The 17,414-nt window shown below is 38.0% G+C and overlaps 1 protein-coding gene across 1 annotated transcript in view; it reads left to right on the top strand.

Annotated features, from left to right (window-relative positions):
* Positions 1-17,414, top strand: part of st6gal2a (ST6 beta-galactosamide alpha-2,6-sialyltranferase 2a) — a 42,215-nt gene that overhangs the window by 16,039 nt on the left and 8,762 nt on the right. Inside the window, exons 4-6 of the mRNA XM_032529205.1 lie at positions 4,813-4,910; positions 6,039-6,140; positions 13,411-13,585. Coding sequence (XP_032385096.1) covers positions 4,813-4,910; positions 6,039-6,140; positions 13,411-13,585 — 375 coding nt within the window. The remainder of the gene's footprint in view (positions 1-4,812; positions 4,911-6,038; positions 6,141-13,410; positions 13,586-17,414) is intronic.

Genomic DNA, 17,414 nt, shown 5'->3' with positions numbered 1-17,414 from the left:
ATGAACGGGTAGACTTCATTTGGTTCAACTTTGCACTAAACTTGACTGAAAACTTGACTACTTAGTTTAGATTCTCATTTTTCCTTTTTTGTAATATAAAAATAATTAGCATTAGTGGACGGTGATCAAATTCTCAAATATTTTTATTTGTGACAGGAAAGCCTTAATATTATTAAGTGTGGGTGTCAGTTTATTTTGAACTCCAGTGGATTTATGAGGACTGTGATTAACTGCTCCTCAGACCTCTGCGGTAAAAGACAAAGGCTAAACTATCTGTCCAATCGGAGTTTTCTGTTGCACGACTGAAACAACTTTTGTACGTACACATGTTCCACCAAAACAAGTTCCTTCCCGAGGTTATTTTGAAGCGGCACCGAGGCTTTTCCCAGTGCTCAGCGCAGTCCATGATGATTGTGATTAAATGCCATTAAACCAGAGCACATTTTTCTCCCATCCTGCTGCGCTGTGGAGGAAGGTCTGGCAATGCACAACTAGTACGGGTGTAACAAGATTACTAAGATCCATGTTAAAATGTTTACTGTGGCTTGTCAATAACCACAGCACAAGTCCAACATAATACATCACGTAGTAGTCTACCATACTAGTGAGCAAACTAACTGAGTTAGCTGGATCTGTAATGCTTTGCGCACAGTGGCCCGCTAATGCTGCATTGGAAAGTTCAACAAATATCCAATATACAAATGCACGGAATTTGCTGATTAACTTGTCAAGCTGATCGTGAGCAGGCTTGAACGTGTGCCTAGTAGAGTGTATGTCGTTAGGTTTGAATGTGTGTGCTCTTGGTTTACAGACTTTGGCAGCTATTTGGTAAGTGGGGAGAGTGTGAACTCAATGACAGATGGCTCACTAGAAAAAAGCCGAACCCCCTCTGGTAACCGATCAGGCTTCTTCACATCACATATAGCTTCCTTGCATTTCCTTTTGAAATCTGCGTCTCAAAGCAAGCATGGTCTTTAATATTAAGAGCTTTGGCTTTATGAATTAGCATATGTTTCTGTATTTCCATAATATGTTGAAATCTTAACATTGTTTTACAGACAGTGCACTGTCCCAGAAAGAGAAAAACAGCAAACAATTATCACTGAAATTCCAATGCAGTGTTGCAAACCTACAACTGCACTTGACCCTGTGGTAACAGTAGAATTAACTTGTGATGCCGTGTCAGTGAAAACATCACCGCTGCAGCCTTTCGACACTGATGCCTACACTCACTTCAGGAAAAGTTCTTTTGTTGCAAAAGAAATCCGAGCATTATAAGGTCAGATTTATTTATAAAGCTGTAGGTGATTCACAGACTGAAGTTGCATTCAGTAAACCTCCAAGTTAGATTTGGATTATTGAATATAAAGGTGTTTTTGGTATATCTGCTTACTGTTTCAGTGCTGGGGGAAGAAGAATATTTGACTGCGTGGTATTACTTATTTTTAGAAGCAAAGAAAAGAGAGGCAGTTTTTAGCACAAGGCCTTGGACTTAAACTCGGCAGGTGCTTCTAAATCTCTGTTGATGTATCCTCATTCTCATTTCTTTTTCATTGTTTTTGGTTTCTGTCCAATAATGCACATGCTCACAACCAAAGGAAGTGAATGTTTCTTTTCAGAACACACTTGCATCATTGTTTTCTTTATTTTGATCATGCATACCATGTTAAAAAAAAAAGCCTAACATACGCCATCAGAGAGTCATTATAAGAATATAGGAAAGTTGTCAAATAAAAAATTGTAATTCATGACCATTTATTCTCTGATGGCAGATGCATACAACTTAATGTGAGGGTATTGGTTTAAGTGTGTCATCATCATGGTATTGAGTTCTAAAAGAAGAGATTTTGCTTTGACAGGGGGGATTTCATGACCACAAATTAGAAAAATGTTATAGAGATGATTAATTATTAAACCGTGTTGGAAAAGCTGGACTTGGTTACATTAATTCTCAGGCTCAGCCTCAACAGGAAATCGAACCGCATTGATCCCACACCCTTCTGTCCTTCTCAGAAGGCTGCACTGCATCAAAACCGACATTAACCTACATTATGCAGCTGTGAATTGTGACAAATAGTCAAAAGATGAATGTGACCATCGTACTTGTTTTCTGTGCCACTTGCGGGTTGGCCGGCCTTTTAGATTACTGTGTTTTTCTCATTGGCTGCAGCACAGAGTTCATTCTGTGAGAGCTTTGTAACAGAAGTTTTGGTTCAGTTCAGTGTCATGCGTGTGGTGCATGGCTGCCATCATGTGGTGAACAGGAAGAACTGCATCTGCAGTGAAAGGTAGGATGGAGAAAATAACTGGAACATGTTACACAAATCAATGAAATGCCCTGCATCAAATTTTCTCCTTGTGAAGTAAATAGCGTTTATTGACACTTCTTGGCTTTTGACACTTCGAAGTTGACTCAATTCACATCTTTAGATCATAGTTTTTGGTAAATATACTATTAGGATCCTACAGTCTGTACTAGTGAATCATCAGCCTACCCATCTTTGTTAATGTTGGGGGTTTTGTGCAAAATTGGCTCATGAAGTAAATATGACAAATTTGGGTTGTCTCTGCAATTGTGATTTACCAAATTTCTGATTGGGTGCCCCCCAGTGGTAGAATTAAACAAAGACACTTGGATAGAAGTCCTAGCAGCTCTGACCTGGGGACACTGGGATATAAAGGGTTTAGTTGCAACACATAGATTTGACTGACTTTCACTGGGATTGCTTTTTTTTTTTTTTTTTTTTTTTACAAACAAAGTAATGCCATCAAGTGGCATTCAACTTTCACCAAATGTATACTTTTCATGTTGCTTTTCTGTTATTTTATAATAAATCAACCGAAGACATACTTTTCAGGCAGGTACTTGGTTAATGTACAGTATTTTTACAACTTTTATTTTACATCTTCAGAACAGCCAGCATATGCCTGCTGGGTTCTCAGGCATACAATGGCTGAACAGGTTAGTGATGTAATTGAAACAAAGCCATTCAATACCCTTTAAAAAAAGTTAGCAGTCATCCCAGTTAATAACCTAACACAACGCAAGGTTGCCAGCACAGAGGAAACATGGCAAAGTAATAACTGGAGCCATTATTGATACCAGAATAGTGCATTATAATTGTTTGGCTAAAAAACATTTCATTTACTGCCGCACATCCAGCAGCCTGCTTATGGCATTGTTTGCATCTTCTGATATTATTTGTCAGGCATGGATGTTGGCATTCTCAATTTTAGACATAAAAAGACACCTTACTTGAAGAAAATAAATCATAACTACAGAATCCGCTACAAAGGGTTAGTTATATTAAGTTGTGTCAGCTGTACAAGAGGTCTAACAATCAACATATCTATATTTGAGTTTACAAAGCAACATGATGCCTCTAACTGGTCCCAAAGAGCCAGAGTAGACGGAGTCACTCTCAAACTGTAAAATCCATTGATCAGCTGATAAGAGTAATGTAACATGTCAGACATGAACCAACTGCAAACCCGACCTGCAGCCCTTTTCTGCGTATCATCCTCCATCTCTCTAAATATGTAAAAATAGAAATATAACCTTAATAAATGAATTGATTCCATGTTGGTGAGTGAACTGTGAAGAAAGAACAAAACAAACAAAAATTTGGACATAGTATTAAACTATATATTTATGTATATATTTATTTCAAGTGTATGTGGGTGTGTGTTGTATTTGGGAAGTTTTGTATTTGCACTTTTTTGGCTTTTTTTTTTTTTTTTTTTTTTTTTTGCACTTTTCAAAAGGAAATAAAAAAACGCTTATCCCTAAAAAAATTAATATGAAATCCATTTTTGAGTCTTTTGGCTTCTGGATTTTTTTCTGTGGTAAGCGGAGACATGTGGCTATGGTATTGGTATTGTCTGTAGCTCATCTGTTGTGTTTACAGTAGTGTTTTCAAATCATTTTACAGACGCTTGACTTGGACGGAAATAGAAAACCTCCATTCTAACCTTTGTAGCTCTGTGTCAGTAAGGCCTAGAATCACACTGACACTTTTGACGGAAAATTGAGTGTTAGCTTACCAATGATCTCAGGCACATCCCAGAGGGCCAAAGTACATGGGCGCTGTATCACTTTTATTTTGGAATGACATTTAGACGAAAAAGCATGTATTTTCAAGCGTCTTTTAAGAAGGTAAAGATGAAACTGTAATGTTTTCTTTATTAGTGGTGGTTACAGGAGTTAAACATTAGAGAGCACTTTGGTTACGTCTGTGTGCCTACAAGACATTGTTGTTACCAATCAATGTGATTAGACGTTACATCACTGCAGTCAACAGCGTGTTGTCTCTACTATGACGTATGTGATCTGTCTGCACTACTACTGTTGGAAGTCATTTAAATGCAACCAATTGTTGCCATTTAATGTAGTTTTTCTTTTTGAAGTACCCCTTCAACATAAAAGACTAAGCAGCAATTCTAAATAGACTTGTGACTACATTAAAAACCTTTGATGTTCTGCTTCGCTGATGAAACCAGATTTAAAATTGCTGTATTTTTTCTCTGTTTGTCCAAGGTTGCATTCACCATTCAACAACTCATATTGCCAGATATTAAAGAACCATTCTAGAGTTTTTTTTGTAAAGGAAAAAAACCTCAGCAAAGTAACTGGAGTGGTAAAATGAATTTTGGTACCATACTGAGAAGTGTGTGTGTGTGTGTGTGTGTGTGTGTGGGTGTGGGTGTGTGTGTGTTTAGTTTTTGCATGTTCCTGTATACACTATAATACGGATACCTTAAGTTCAGCTAATTACCTGCTTCAAGTGATGTGGTCTGTGGTTTTTCTTTTAGATACTCATGATGCAGTTTTACGATTCAACGCTGCACCCACAGAGGGATATGAGAGAGACGTGGGCAACAAAACAACCATCCGCATCATCAACTCACAGGTGAGCAAGGATCTGGCATGTATGATTTATACTAATGATTTACAGATAGATGTAGACCTTAGGCTGTGCGCTGAAAAAAAATGAAAAACCCGGAGTCCCAAAGTTAGAATTAAATGTTTTAGGACAACGACCCCCATTTTTGACATACATTACAAACAATTTGTGCGCTACACGGAAGGTTTCCCTCCCCAAAGTAAATGTTCTCCAGTTTTAACAACGCATTAAACTACAGAAAAGTCTTATCTGTCAGCCTGAGCCAGAACGGCCCCTGTGTTGTTCAATGAATTCTGTTAAAGCTGCTCTAATCAATATTTTTATATTTATGATGGAAGAAATGAAAGTGTCATGTAAAATGTGTTGCTTGTAGTGGCTCAGTGGTTAGCACTGTTGCAACACAGCAAATAAACATAATTCTTCCCTTGAGTGCTCCGGTTTCTCTCACCACCAAAAATATGAATGTTGGGTAAATACTCCCGTCAGTGCCCCCTGGAAAGAGAGCTGGACCTCGGGCGGTTGTCATACCCTTTACAAAATAAGATGGGTTTAATGCAGCCGACATATTTTGTTTCTATGTATGTAAGTGCTTAAAAATAAAAATAAAGGCACCTTTAACCTTCGACAAACCTGGGAATATTTATCGCCCGACTCTACAGTTCTTCTCAGCTCCGGAATAAGGCGGAAACCGCTAGCCTGGCTCTGTACAAAGGTAACAAAGTATGTGTACCAGCAGCTCTAAAGCTTGATATTTAAAATGTTATATCTCTGAGTCACCGCCGTTTGCCTAGCAACTTTGCAACGATGGCAAGAGACTGTAGAAGTTATTGTGCCGGCCCAAGAAAGAGTCTAATACATAACAGTATATGAAATACCATGTGTTTATTTAATTTATGGGCACCTTTCAAAGCAAAGTTAAAGCAGACTTGTTATTTTTACACTTTTTGTACAGATTTATCAAACTAAATTTAATGTGTTTGATCTTAATGCTAAGCTCAATCATAATAATATTTTTCAAAATGTTGAACTGTTAGTGTCGAAGATTTGGGCTTTGATGTTGATTTAGTTTGGTTAAAATAATTGTTAATACACTGTTTTGCTTAATTTGACGACAATACATATTTCCCTCTACAGATTTTGGCCAATCCTAAGCATCGATTCAACACAAGCTCAATCTACAAGAATGTGACTCTGGTGGCCTGGGATCCTGCACCTTACACTGTTAACTTACACAAGGTATGTTTTCTTTGTATTAAATGAGCCTGTTGCTCACACAAAACAAAACCAGTTCATTACGTTTCCAGCTCCGTTCATTCAGTAAAGTAGGACAATGCATAGTTTGTCACTCCACCACAGCTGTGCTGCGGAGGAGGGTCTGGCTAGTCCACACAGTGTTCCCGGGATGGGAAAAAAACATGCTCTGGTTTATTGACATTTCTTTAAACCAATCACAGTTGTCTTGGGCGGCGCTAAGTACAACAGAAAACTCAGATTCAACAGATTGTTTAGCTAGCTGTCTGTCCTTTACCCTGCAGGGATCTGAGGAGCAGTTAACCATTGTCCTCATAAATCCACTGGAGTTTAAAATTCCAACACAAAGAAAGCGGAAGGTAACGCATATCCGGCCGAAAGGAGGGACATGCAGCGGAATTTCAAGCTGCACCCGATCAATCCCGGAAATGAAACTTTGTCAAGAGATATATAATATTTCAATTACACAAAGTGCTTATGAAATCTGCAGCTGGCCCTCCTCTCCTCCCCATCCCCCTTCTCTCTCATATCCGCTGCTTGCTCTTATCTATCACCGTGTGCGCGTGCGTGTGCGCGTGCGCGTGCGTGTGCGTGTGCGTGTGTGTGCGTGTGTGTGTGTGTGTGTGTGATTTCCAAGACTTCTGCGAGGGCTGAAGCTTTTTTTTTTTTTTTTACCTGTTCGGAGAGAGCTAGAAGGAATAAAAAAGAAAATATTGTTTCCCCAGAGGACAATATTTCATTAAAGAAATAGATTAATAAAACTAAACAAACGAATGGTTGACAAGATGTACGTTGAGCCTCTTATTAGGCAAAAGCAGCAGCAGAGTGTGAAGAAAATTAATTTCCCCTTGAGGGACTAATAAAGGCTTTCTTTCTTTCATGCACCCATTATTAGCCCTCTTACCTTATGTAACGTTATAGGCTACTCAAATAGAAATGTATAGAGAATAAATGGCTGCTATCTTTAAAGCATACAGACTTGTTCCTGCCTATATATATAAATAGAAACTTTTCTTAAAAATACTGAATGTTCTGTGATGTTGGAATTGCATGTAATGTTTCTCAAATAGAAATGTATGAAAATAAAAGAGGCTACCTGTAGCTAAGTTTCCATCCACTTGTCAATCAAATTATCTGAAGTTCGATATAAAAAAACTCATGCGAATAAAGCTGGTGAAAGTTTATGTCCATCCAACGGCTTCAAAGCGAATAAAAACCTGTGCGTAATGACGTCACATGCTGCTTTGCGATCAAACTGGTGTATCAAATTAATTTTAGACATTTTAATGTCTTTCCATTAATTTTTGCACTAATCGCACAACATTCGAGCAAACTTTTGCGAGCAAAGTTTTTCTGGACAAAATGGATCACGCCGTCTACCAACACATGATCAATATTGGCGGAAAATTAACTAAAACTTATTTTTCTTCGTTTTGTGGCGGGTTGCAATTATAAAATGACCTAAAACTTAATCGCAATTAATTATTTATTTGGCAAATAACTTTTCCATCAGCGTTGATTGCATAAGCCGTATATCAATTAAGATAAAATCCCATGAGACCGAACGTATTTCCTTTGAGTCAATATTCATGAAATTCCATCGAATTTGACTGTTTCCATAAGGCATTTTTCATTCAATGTCACTTAATTCGGATTAAAATGTGTGGATGGAAACATAGCTTGTAATATGAATTTTTTTTTTTTTTTTTTTTTTGCCTAAACACCAACCTTTTCCTAAAACACTCCCGGTCTTGTGGTTTTGCCATTTCAAATCTAAGGCCTGCATTTTACCATAGGAACATTGATTGACGTGGGTCAAATTAGGCACGTCCATAATTGCTTTCAGTGCATTTTAGGTTTTATTTGCTTTTCTTTGGTCATTTACATTTTCTTACAAACTAATAATAGAACAACTTGACAAATTTTCAGGACTTAACCATTAGTTCTATCTGCAGGAACAGGGGTCGTTATGTGCAGCATTGTCATCTCATTTATGAAATATTTTCCAAGCCTATTGCAATGCTGCTAGGAGGGGGAGCTCTTGTTGGGGTTTGGTTTAGAGGAAACAATGTGCGTCACTGACTCCTGACCTTGTTCTACACAGCCCTGTTGCATTTTACTAAGGACTTTCCCAAATAAAAAAGTGTCATGATTCTTCATTGTATCCAAAATAAGGTCTATGTTCAGTCAGTAACACTCTCGCTGTAGATTAAACCATTTGCAACAAATGGAAATACAGTTATGTTTTGCGCTGATGACTGTACTTGATAATGCTTCCTGGACTGGCCGAGCAGCATGCTAAACTGAGACAGGGAGCGTCACGCACAAGCCCCTCTGTATACAAGAGTGAGCCAAAAGAAAGACATTGAAAATCATTTAAAACTTTGACTCATGTTAAAGATCTGATTGGGCCAGTCCAGTGTTCATTAAGAAAACAACCAACGGGCTGCAGAGCTACGTTGTCATTTGCCACTTCTTTCATAAAACAAAAAACCTAGCCCATGTGATATTTTGGACTAAAGTGTTTTGGGCCAACCCAGTGTCAACTGAAAAAACAATGTGCTGCCAATCAAGGCCTACCACTTTTATGGGCCGATTCGTGGGCTGGACAAAAAAATTAAAAGTAAAAAAAACTGTCAGCGGTCAGCCCAAAAAGCATGTTGGCCCACCGGGAAAGTGCCAGTATTCCAGATGGCTAGTCCGCCTTTGGTGGAGGCTGGGGTGGTGGAGGCAAAGCCTTGCCAGCGGCTGTGGTAGGGAGTGTAGCAGCGTCAGTGTAGCAGCGTCAGTGTAGCAGCGTCAGTGTAGCAGCGATCAGTGTAGCAGGGATCAGTGTAGCAGGGATCAGTGTAGCAGCGATCAGTGTAGCAGCGATCAGCGTAGCAGGGATCAGTGAGGAGGGAGTCATATTATCAAGGATGAGAGAATGGCTGTGATTGGTGTGTGTGTGTGTGTCTGATTGGACCGATAATTCAATTACCAGGCGTATGACTTCCGCTGCACAGTACTTTTTCAAGGAAAAAATAGCTTTTGTTTATGTTCTGTGATAGTAATCTGATTATTTTTGGGTTTTGGACTGTTTCTCAGATAAAATAAACAATATGTTGTCGAGTACAACAACTTGCACTTTTTGCACATTTTCTGATATTTTATAGACCTAACAACAATTGATTATTTTTTATATGAGAAAATTTCGCCTTTTTAGTAAACATACTGCATCTTGACAACTAATCACAGTGGACTGTAGCGTGCACAATGTATGAATTCAGTATGTATTGTGTATAATTGGTGCACACTATGGATCTATGGAAAAGCCCAGTATTTCAGCAGGCTCTCTTTGCTTCATGAAAACAACAAATTGTAGACAATGATCTAATATTAAATTAGTCTCTACTGGGAAATTAGAAGTGGTACAATTTATTCAAGAAATGCATAGTTTTATGAATAGTATGAAAAGGATAAATTATATGACGATGGGCTTCTGCCTTGTATGGTTTAAGTAGTAAAAGTAGTAAAACACATGCATACCAGCTACATGTATGCGTGTGTTGTAATACACTACTTTCGCAGTGGACGTCTGTTCTCTTGTAGTTTCCTCTGTACACTTGTCTTTACATTTACTTTCCTTGCCACCTTAGATTAGATATACGCAAGTATGCATGCATACGCTAAGACATGACATTTTTATCTTCAGTGTGCACAGTGACATTATCAGCATGCAGTGTGGCTTGGCACTGCTCTCCAAAGCAGCACATCTATGCAGAAGCTGGAGGAAATGTAAACGCTGTAAGCTCATCTTAGAAACTCTCAACATGTTAATATCCACATCTTGTCTCTTTGACTATAATTTTATAATGTTTTTTCCCTCACAGAGCTGTAGAACATTAAAACATCCAATCATACCAGGAGTTTTTGTTTACCCCAAAAGTGACAGACCCTTCTTATTCTCATTTCTTCTAATTGCCTTGGACAACAAGTAGGAGACAATGATTAAAAGTTGTTCAGAAATCAGAGGTAGTACAATCTACTGAAAATTATAGTTTCATCTATAGTATGAAAAACATCAATTATATGATGGGTTTCTTCTTTGAAATCATTGTAAATGCTCTTTATTTCCATGACCAAGTGACACACTGATTGCTTATAGTTTGAACCATTGTTCTGTACTGAATACGTACACTAGAATAAAAACAACTTAAATATCCATTATGGCAAAACATACAGTTTGTATTTTTGTTTAATGCATGCAATGTACGTATATCTAAAGTATCTTTTAGGGGTAAAAACAAAAACGATATGTGAATAATGTAAGTAAAACATCAGCCCACTGTCTGTGAAAGAATACACAAATGAAATCACATGTACATGTAGTAGAAAGCCACAGCTACTGGATGACCCCACATCACAACAAAGCATAAAATGGCAGTCTGTTATTTTCCTTTCATTAAAGTCATTAAAGTACAACCTCAACATTCAGTGGCCATAACTGCATTGCTATTTGCAAAAAAAGAACATTCTCCATTATAGTATAAGTTGCACTATGTAGAATAAGTGTGAGAGACAGTCCAAAAGGTTGACTGTAATTTAAACACCAGCATAAAGCTCTGATAAAAGCTGTAGTGCATCACAAGTAGGGCTGCAACTAACGATTATTTTCATTGTCAATTAATCCAATGATTATTTTCTTGATTAATGGATTAGTTGTTTGGTTTATAAAGTTGTAGAAAATGTTGATTAGTGTTTTCTAAAGGCCAAGATCAGGGGTCTGTTTCAGAAAGCAGGTTTTGTGAAAACTATGAGTTCGTTAACGCTGAGATAAGGGGAAACTCTGGGTTTTCGGTTTCAGAAAGGGAGGTTAATCAAACCTTTTAGAGAGAAGGGTAACTCCAGTTAGAAAGAGAGGGATGCAGGTTTTCTTTAATAAACCTTGAGTTTCTCTCAGTCACCTCCTTCTGACACAGCGCTCTTTCATTTCCTCATTCATTCATTCAGTCTGTATCTGGGCATTTTAGCTCAGTTTATCTGCATGAATAAAAAGACACGGTTGGTTTATTAACCATGTTCGGCAGACTATACAGGTTTTTTTTTTCTCTAATTGATCCCAGTGATGAAGACGCTGTATTACTTTGCAGGGAGTTAAACAAACGTCAGGAGATGATATTGAGGTTTCCAGATAGCTACCTATTTGGCGGTATTGTTTTTCCTTCCAGTTTCCTACATAACCTTATCTTTCCTCAATTAACATCACCCATCATGGGCATGCTCACATCCGAGCAGATTCTTTATGTCACATTACTTTTTTTTTTTTTTGCAAACAACAGCTTTCTTTACAACATTCGTAATGCATTTTAGTAAAGCCAGTTAGAAACCAGTTAGAGCCATTAAAAAGGAGTGCCACAGTGTTGAAGGTGAATGATGTAAACCCTTTGAAATAAAATATTATGAATTATAATTCTGTCAATGGTGCTGCAGCCTCAGAATGGGAGTGGTAGGCCTTGTACTTTTTTCACCCGCATGATTGCACCTAAATGTAATATTATACTTTATGATTAAATATGATAGGAATTCACTAAATTGGAACCTACGCATTTACTGTAGCAGCAATTTATCCCCTGCAAATTCTGTCTCTTTTGCAGCAGCCACTGTGTTGCTTTTTTAACGTTTGTTTGTGGTTGTTACCATGGTGAATTGTAGAATCATGGTTCCATTCATGCTGCCTTTTTATTGTGGTGGTGCACACACTTAACTCTAAGTCAGTCTACGCTGAGCTGATTTAACCAACTCAAATTGGCTGTTTCGGAACCAAAAACTCAGTCTTCCATCTTAGGGTAAATCAACTCAGAAATCAGGGTTAGACTCAGAGTTTGTTAAACCTCCTTCCTGAAATGAGTGCAACGTCATCAAATGTCTTGTTGTGTCCAACTCAGATATTCAGTTTACCGTCAAAAAGGAGTGAAGAAACTAGAAAACATTCACATTTAAGAAGCTGGGATCAGAGAATTACTGAAAATGACTTAATCCAATTTTTCAATCAAAATAGTCGGTAATTCATTTAATAGTGGACAACTAATCGATTATTTGATTAATCTTTGCAGCTCTAATCAGAAATATAAAAGCAAATATTTACCAGAGGATAAGAAGTGAAAGGAGTCTCTGGAGTTCCATATCTAGCTTGCATATTGCGTCATTTTTACATTTGCAGTTTGCCAACTCACTTGAAGTATTCTTTTCCATGTTAAAATCATCGTTTATCAAGTGGACTTATCATTTTCTCTCAGCAAGCAATATTAGCACATCATTATACTACTTTGTATTTAAATCCATGTACCTTCATTAAAATATACTTACATCTACTAAATGATCTCCTAAAGATTTCCCCTGGACACATGTTTCATTCGATGCAATTCACTCCCGAAATACCTTTTATTTATACTATGCATAGAAAAAAAAACACAGATGACAATTCAAAATATGTCAAAAATATAATGGAAAGTATGTTGTTGTTTGTGTCATTGTTAAGTGGGTATATGGAAGTCCTGGAGGTTTCTTAGTGAGTATACCGCTTAAATCTGTGTATCACGTAGACTGCACCACTTATCATTCTGCACAGTGAAGTTCAAACATTCAAGTGAAGAAACACAAATATCTGTAAAAATTTGCAGTTATAGTAATATCCACCAAATTCCTAGCTGTAAATCTTGCTCACAATACTTGTTATCTATATTTTATATTCATAGGACAAACCCATCTGTAAAACTCTGTTTATAATAGTATTATTTTCTATATTTATTCATTACATATCCATGTCTTGCACTTACGGAACCATTGTATATCCTGCACTTACTGCTATTGCACTTCTGGTTAGACCCAAACTGCATTTTGTTGCCTTGTACCTGTTCATGTGTAATGACAATAAAGTTGAATCTAATCTAATCCAATCTAATTTGTTTGGAAGTGGACTCTATTGACTCTGGGCACACCTGGTCCACCTTTGTGCTTACTTAATTACTTTCTCTGGAGCAATGCCTTGCCTGTTGGAGGTGATTTGGAGGGGGACTGAAATCCTGGCACTTCATAACTGCCATATTGATTTCGTTTTGCCTTTTTAAACCGTACGAAACATGTTTTATTAACCTAAATGGAGAAGAGGGAAATTCATTTTTTGCAGAAACCAGAAGAAAGTCTAGACAATATTTTCACTGCATGATTTGACTTTTCTGTAACAGAGGTGTTTGTCCATCTCTTTCTTCATCAGTGGTATGCCAGTCCGGACTACAACCTGTTTGGTCCGTACACTGAGCACCGCAAGCTGCATCCCGGCCAGCCTTTCTACATCCTTCACCCAAGCTATGTGTGGCGACTTTGGGATGTGATACAGGGCAACACTCAGGAGAATATCCAGCCCAATCCTCCCTCCTCTGGCTTCATAGGTAAGTGCATACACGCACATGGACACATACAGCCGTTATGCATGCCATGTAAGCCTGTTCTCTTGTAGTTATCTCTGTACACTTATCTGTCTGTTTCCTTGCCCGTTTCTGAAGCATTTATAGACACAAGCAAACACACACACATATACACACACATGCTAAGACATTTTTATCTTCAGTTGGCACTGTGAAATTATCAGCATACAGCGTCACTATGCAATGCACTCTTAAGACAGCACATCTGTGCAGGGTTTGGCGGAAATGTAAAGACTGTAAGCTGATCCTAAAAACTCTACAACATGTCAATACCCACTTTTTGTCGGCTTCTTCCACTATAATTTAGGATGATTTCTCACTCACACAGTTGTATAACATAAAATCTAAAATTACACCAGGAGTATTTGTTAACCTCAAAAGCAACAGCCCATTATTCTTATGGTTGAGCCTCGGTATTGAGTGACACTTTCAGTGACATAAAATGTACTGACTGTCTTATTCTACTGTCAAGAATTATTTAGCAATGCTTTGCAATCAAAGTAAGACAGACATTCACATTTAACTCAACATAGCAGGATGGTCAGAGCGACAGACATTTTTATGTGTGCCATTGTAAAGACCTGGGATCGTTGTAGCGGGCTAACATTCTATTTCTATGGTCAATGCACAGTACTGAGCGCCATTTTTTTTCTTTTGAACTAGTCAAATTACCATGACAAACATTCTACTTTCATTCTATTTGTATGGGTGGCAACTATGTCGTTTAAAGTTACATTCTGTAGATATTACAATATAGCTAGAACAACAAGCTTTCATTTATTACAGGCTTTATTAAAGCTCACAACAGAGTACAACTTTAACATAATGTCACACTCAGGGAGGAATGAGGACCCAAAAGCAGAGATCAGGATGGCAGGCGGGAGCAGGTAAACAAGGAATTAATTTAGCAAAGTCCAAGGAAAAACACAGGGAGCGAAAGGAACAGGCAAAATTCAAGAACAAAAAAAAATCCTAAAAGTCCAAAAACCGGTCCAGGGGGAAGGCAATACTAAAAACAGGGAAACTGCACAGGAGGTCGGGGGCAGGTGACAAGTGGGCAGCGAAGCAGGTGGAAAACATCAGGTAATCACAAGAGCGGGCAGACACAGGAAGTAAAACGAAAGGCAAGACGAGACTTCAAAATAAAACAGGAAACAGAACATACAGACACTCAGGGGAACACAAGACCGGGGAGAAACAGGACACAGACACAAGACAGGACCAAAAGAGGAAAATAATCTAATGCAAAAACCCCAAACCATAACACATAATCTCCTTTTCGTTGCTTATTTACACGTCCAGCAGTTACTAAGCAACAGTTATTTAGAGTTGTGTTAAGTCCAATATTCACTCTTTTTTTAGTTTTTGACCTCTACCATCTCCTGAGGGACTATCTGTCTTTTTATCTGCTAAATGCTCACCTCCTTTTCAGCTAGTCTCTAACTGTATGTCTGTTGTTTGGTGTTGAGCAGGTGTATAGTCTATTTTTAGATCTTTATTTCACTGAAAAGAGCTGCCTGCTCTGGACAAAAACAATGACAGTGGTGAAAATAAACCACAACAATTATGTAGTTGTGGGCTGGACAACAAAACAATGAGATGGAACTCACTACAAAGCTTCATAAAGTTGAGAAGAGCTGCCGATTTAGAGGATAATTATGGGTTTATCACTAAAAGTGTCCCCTTTGACATCGTCTTTTAATATGCCGTTTTGAAGAAAAGCATGAGAAAACACCATTAGTTTTTCAGATACTCAAAACCGTTAAAAAGGAAAACGCACCAAAAAAATTACTTCCTCACAAAAGAATATTTATTATTGACAGCATACTTTCTTTTAAGAAAAGCATCATAAATAAATCATTGAAACAGAATAAAAATAGAACAGAGATAAAAACAAACACATTTCTACACAAGCACAGTTTAACGACATAGGAGACACTTTGATCTGTTGTAGGAGACATGTCCATTATTTGAGACTTAGTAATAGTATTTTGTTTCTATGTCACCCATCGCTGTGTTATAAAGGAGTGCAAATGGGCCTGTTTTCTTCCAAACACTCGCATTACATTTCACTACATTTATTTGGCAGATGCTTTTGTGCAAAGCAACTTAAATTAAGTGAGTTCAACCTTCAAAGGAACAAGAGCTAAATTTGACTGGAAAGTAGTATGTACGTTGCGTGGGGCATCAATTACTCCTACTCAAAAGCCATGGCAACTAATTGTCTTTTTGAAGAAATACAGTCATTATGTGTCCGAGACAGAGGAGACACACTGCAATTTGCTAGTACAGATGTCATGGTGGGATTTTTTTTTCTTTTTAAAGAAAGACTTATCACAAAATCATCAACACAGAAAAGACAGATCGGTGTGGCACAATCAAGCTGTTGACTATGTTTTCATAGAATTTTCACATGAAACACACACACAGAAAGGCCCTGTCGGATCAACCAGTACTCAGCAGTGTCTACTTGCTGTGGGGCAGCAATGCTAACCACCGTGCCACCGTACAGCAACACAATGATTCTCTTCCACAGCAATGATATTTATTAATAATTATTAAAACCTACAAAAAATGACTACCTGTCCCTTGGAGTCACTTAGGGTTACTGTCTCTTAGTGTAACTAACTCAAATCAGCTTCCAGACAGGCTGAAGTCCTATTGTCAAAATGCTTATGTGCAGGGCCTCATTACTACCGTGCAGTGAGAAGATCCGAGCGAAGCAACTGCATCTTGAGAAAGTCTGTATCAAACGCACCTGGTATCTGCCTCACGTTTCACTCAAGGCCGTTCAATTTTAGCATAAAGTCTATTCCAATCCCTGATGTTGCATCCTGTTTGTCTGTTGCGAGACCCTATAAAGAACATGCATTAGAGTAGTGTGGTATGGGTTTCTATCAGCTATCCCTGACACCCCTACTAAACTGTTTAAATGACGTCAAAGCGTGGTTAGCCCAAAATCTTTTAAAACTAAATGAGAGTAAAACTGAGATCATGCAGTTTGGCCCCACTAACTCTATGATAAACTTGGGCCCCCTCAGTGATTTTGTGCATCCTGTTGTAACTAACCTTGGGGTAAAAATAGACAGTGATTTTAAACTTGACAAACAAATAAATGCAGTTGTGAAATCTAGTTTTTATCATCTTCGTCTTTTAGCCAAAGTTAAACCGTTTTTGTCTTTTAACAGTTTTGAACAAGCTATACATGCTTTTATTTCTTCTCATTTAGACTACTGTAATGCACTTTATATCGGTATAAGTCACAAAGCACTTTCACGCTTACAGTTAGTCCAAAATTCTGCAGCACGTCTTTTAACTGGAACTAAAAAGCGCGCTCATATAAGTCCAATTCTCGCCTCATTGCACTGGCTTCCTGTACGTTTTAGGATTGATTTTAAGATTTTATTGTTTGTTTTTAAAGCTGTGAATGGACTGGCCCCAACATATATCTCGGACCTCATCCAGATTTATAGGCCGGCGCGGTCACTGAGGTCAGAGAGCCAGCTCCAGCTTGTGGTCCCAAAGACGAGACTTAAAACTCGGGGGGACAGGGCCTTTTCTGTGGCTGGACCTAGACTCTGGAACGCTCTGCCCCTCCATGTCCGAACAGCCCCAACAGTTGAGTGTTTTAAGTCTCGTCTTAAGACACATTTTTATTCTTTGGCTTTTAACTCCATGTGAGTTGTGTGGTCCTCTGATGGCTCTTACTGTTTTATTGTATTTTAGTATTTATTATTTTTATATATTTTTTATCTTTTTAAACCAGATGGTCTTATTTTGTTTTTACAATATT

This window comes from Etheostoma spectabile, chromosome 11 (assembly GCF_008692095.1).
Source record: "Etheostoma spectabile isolate EspeVRDwgs_2016 chromosome 11, UIUC_Espe_1.0, whole genome shotgun sequence".
In the NCBI taxonomy this organism is placed as follows: domain Eukaryota; kingdom Metazoa; phylum Chordata; class Actinopteri; order Perciformes; family Percidae; genus Etheostoma; species Etheostoma spectabile.
Note: the sequence above shows the minus strand (reverse complement) of the source record. Positions and strands in the feature narration are given on the sequence as shown.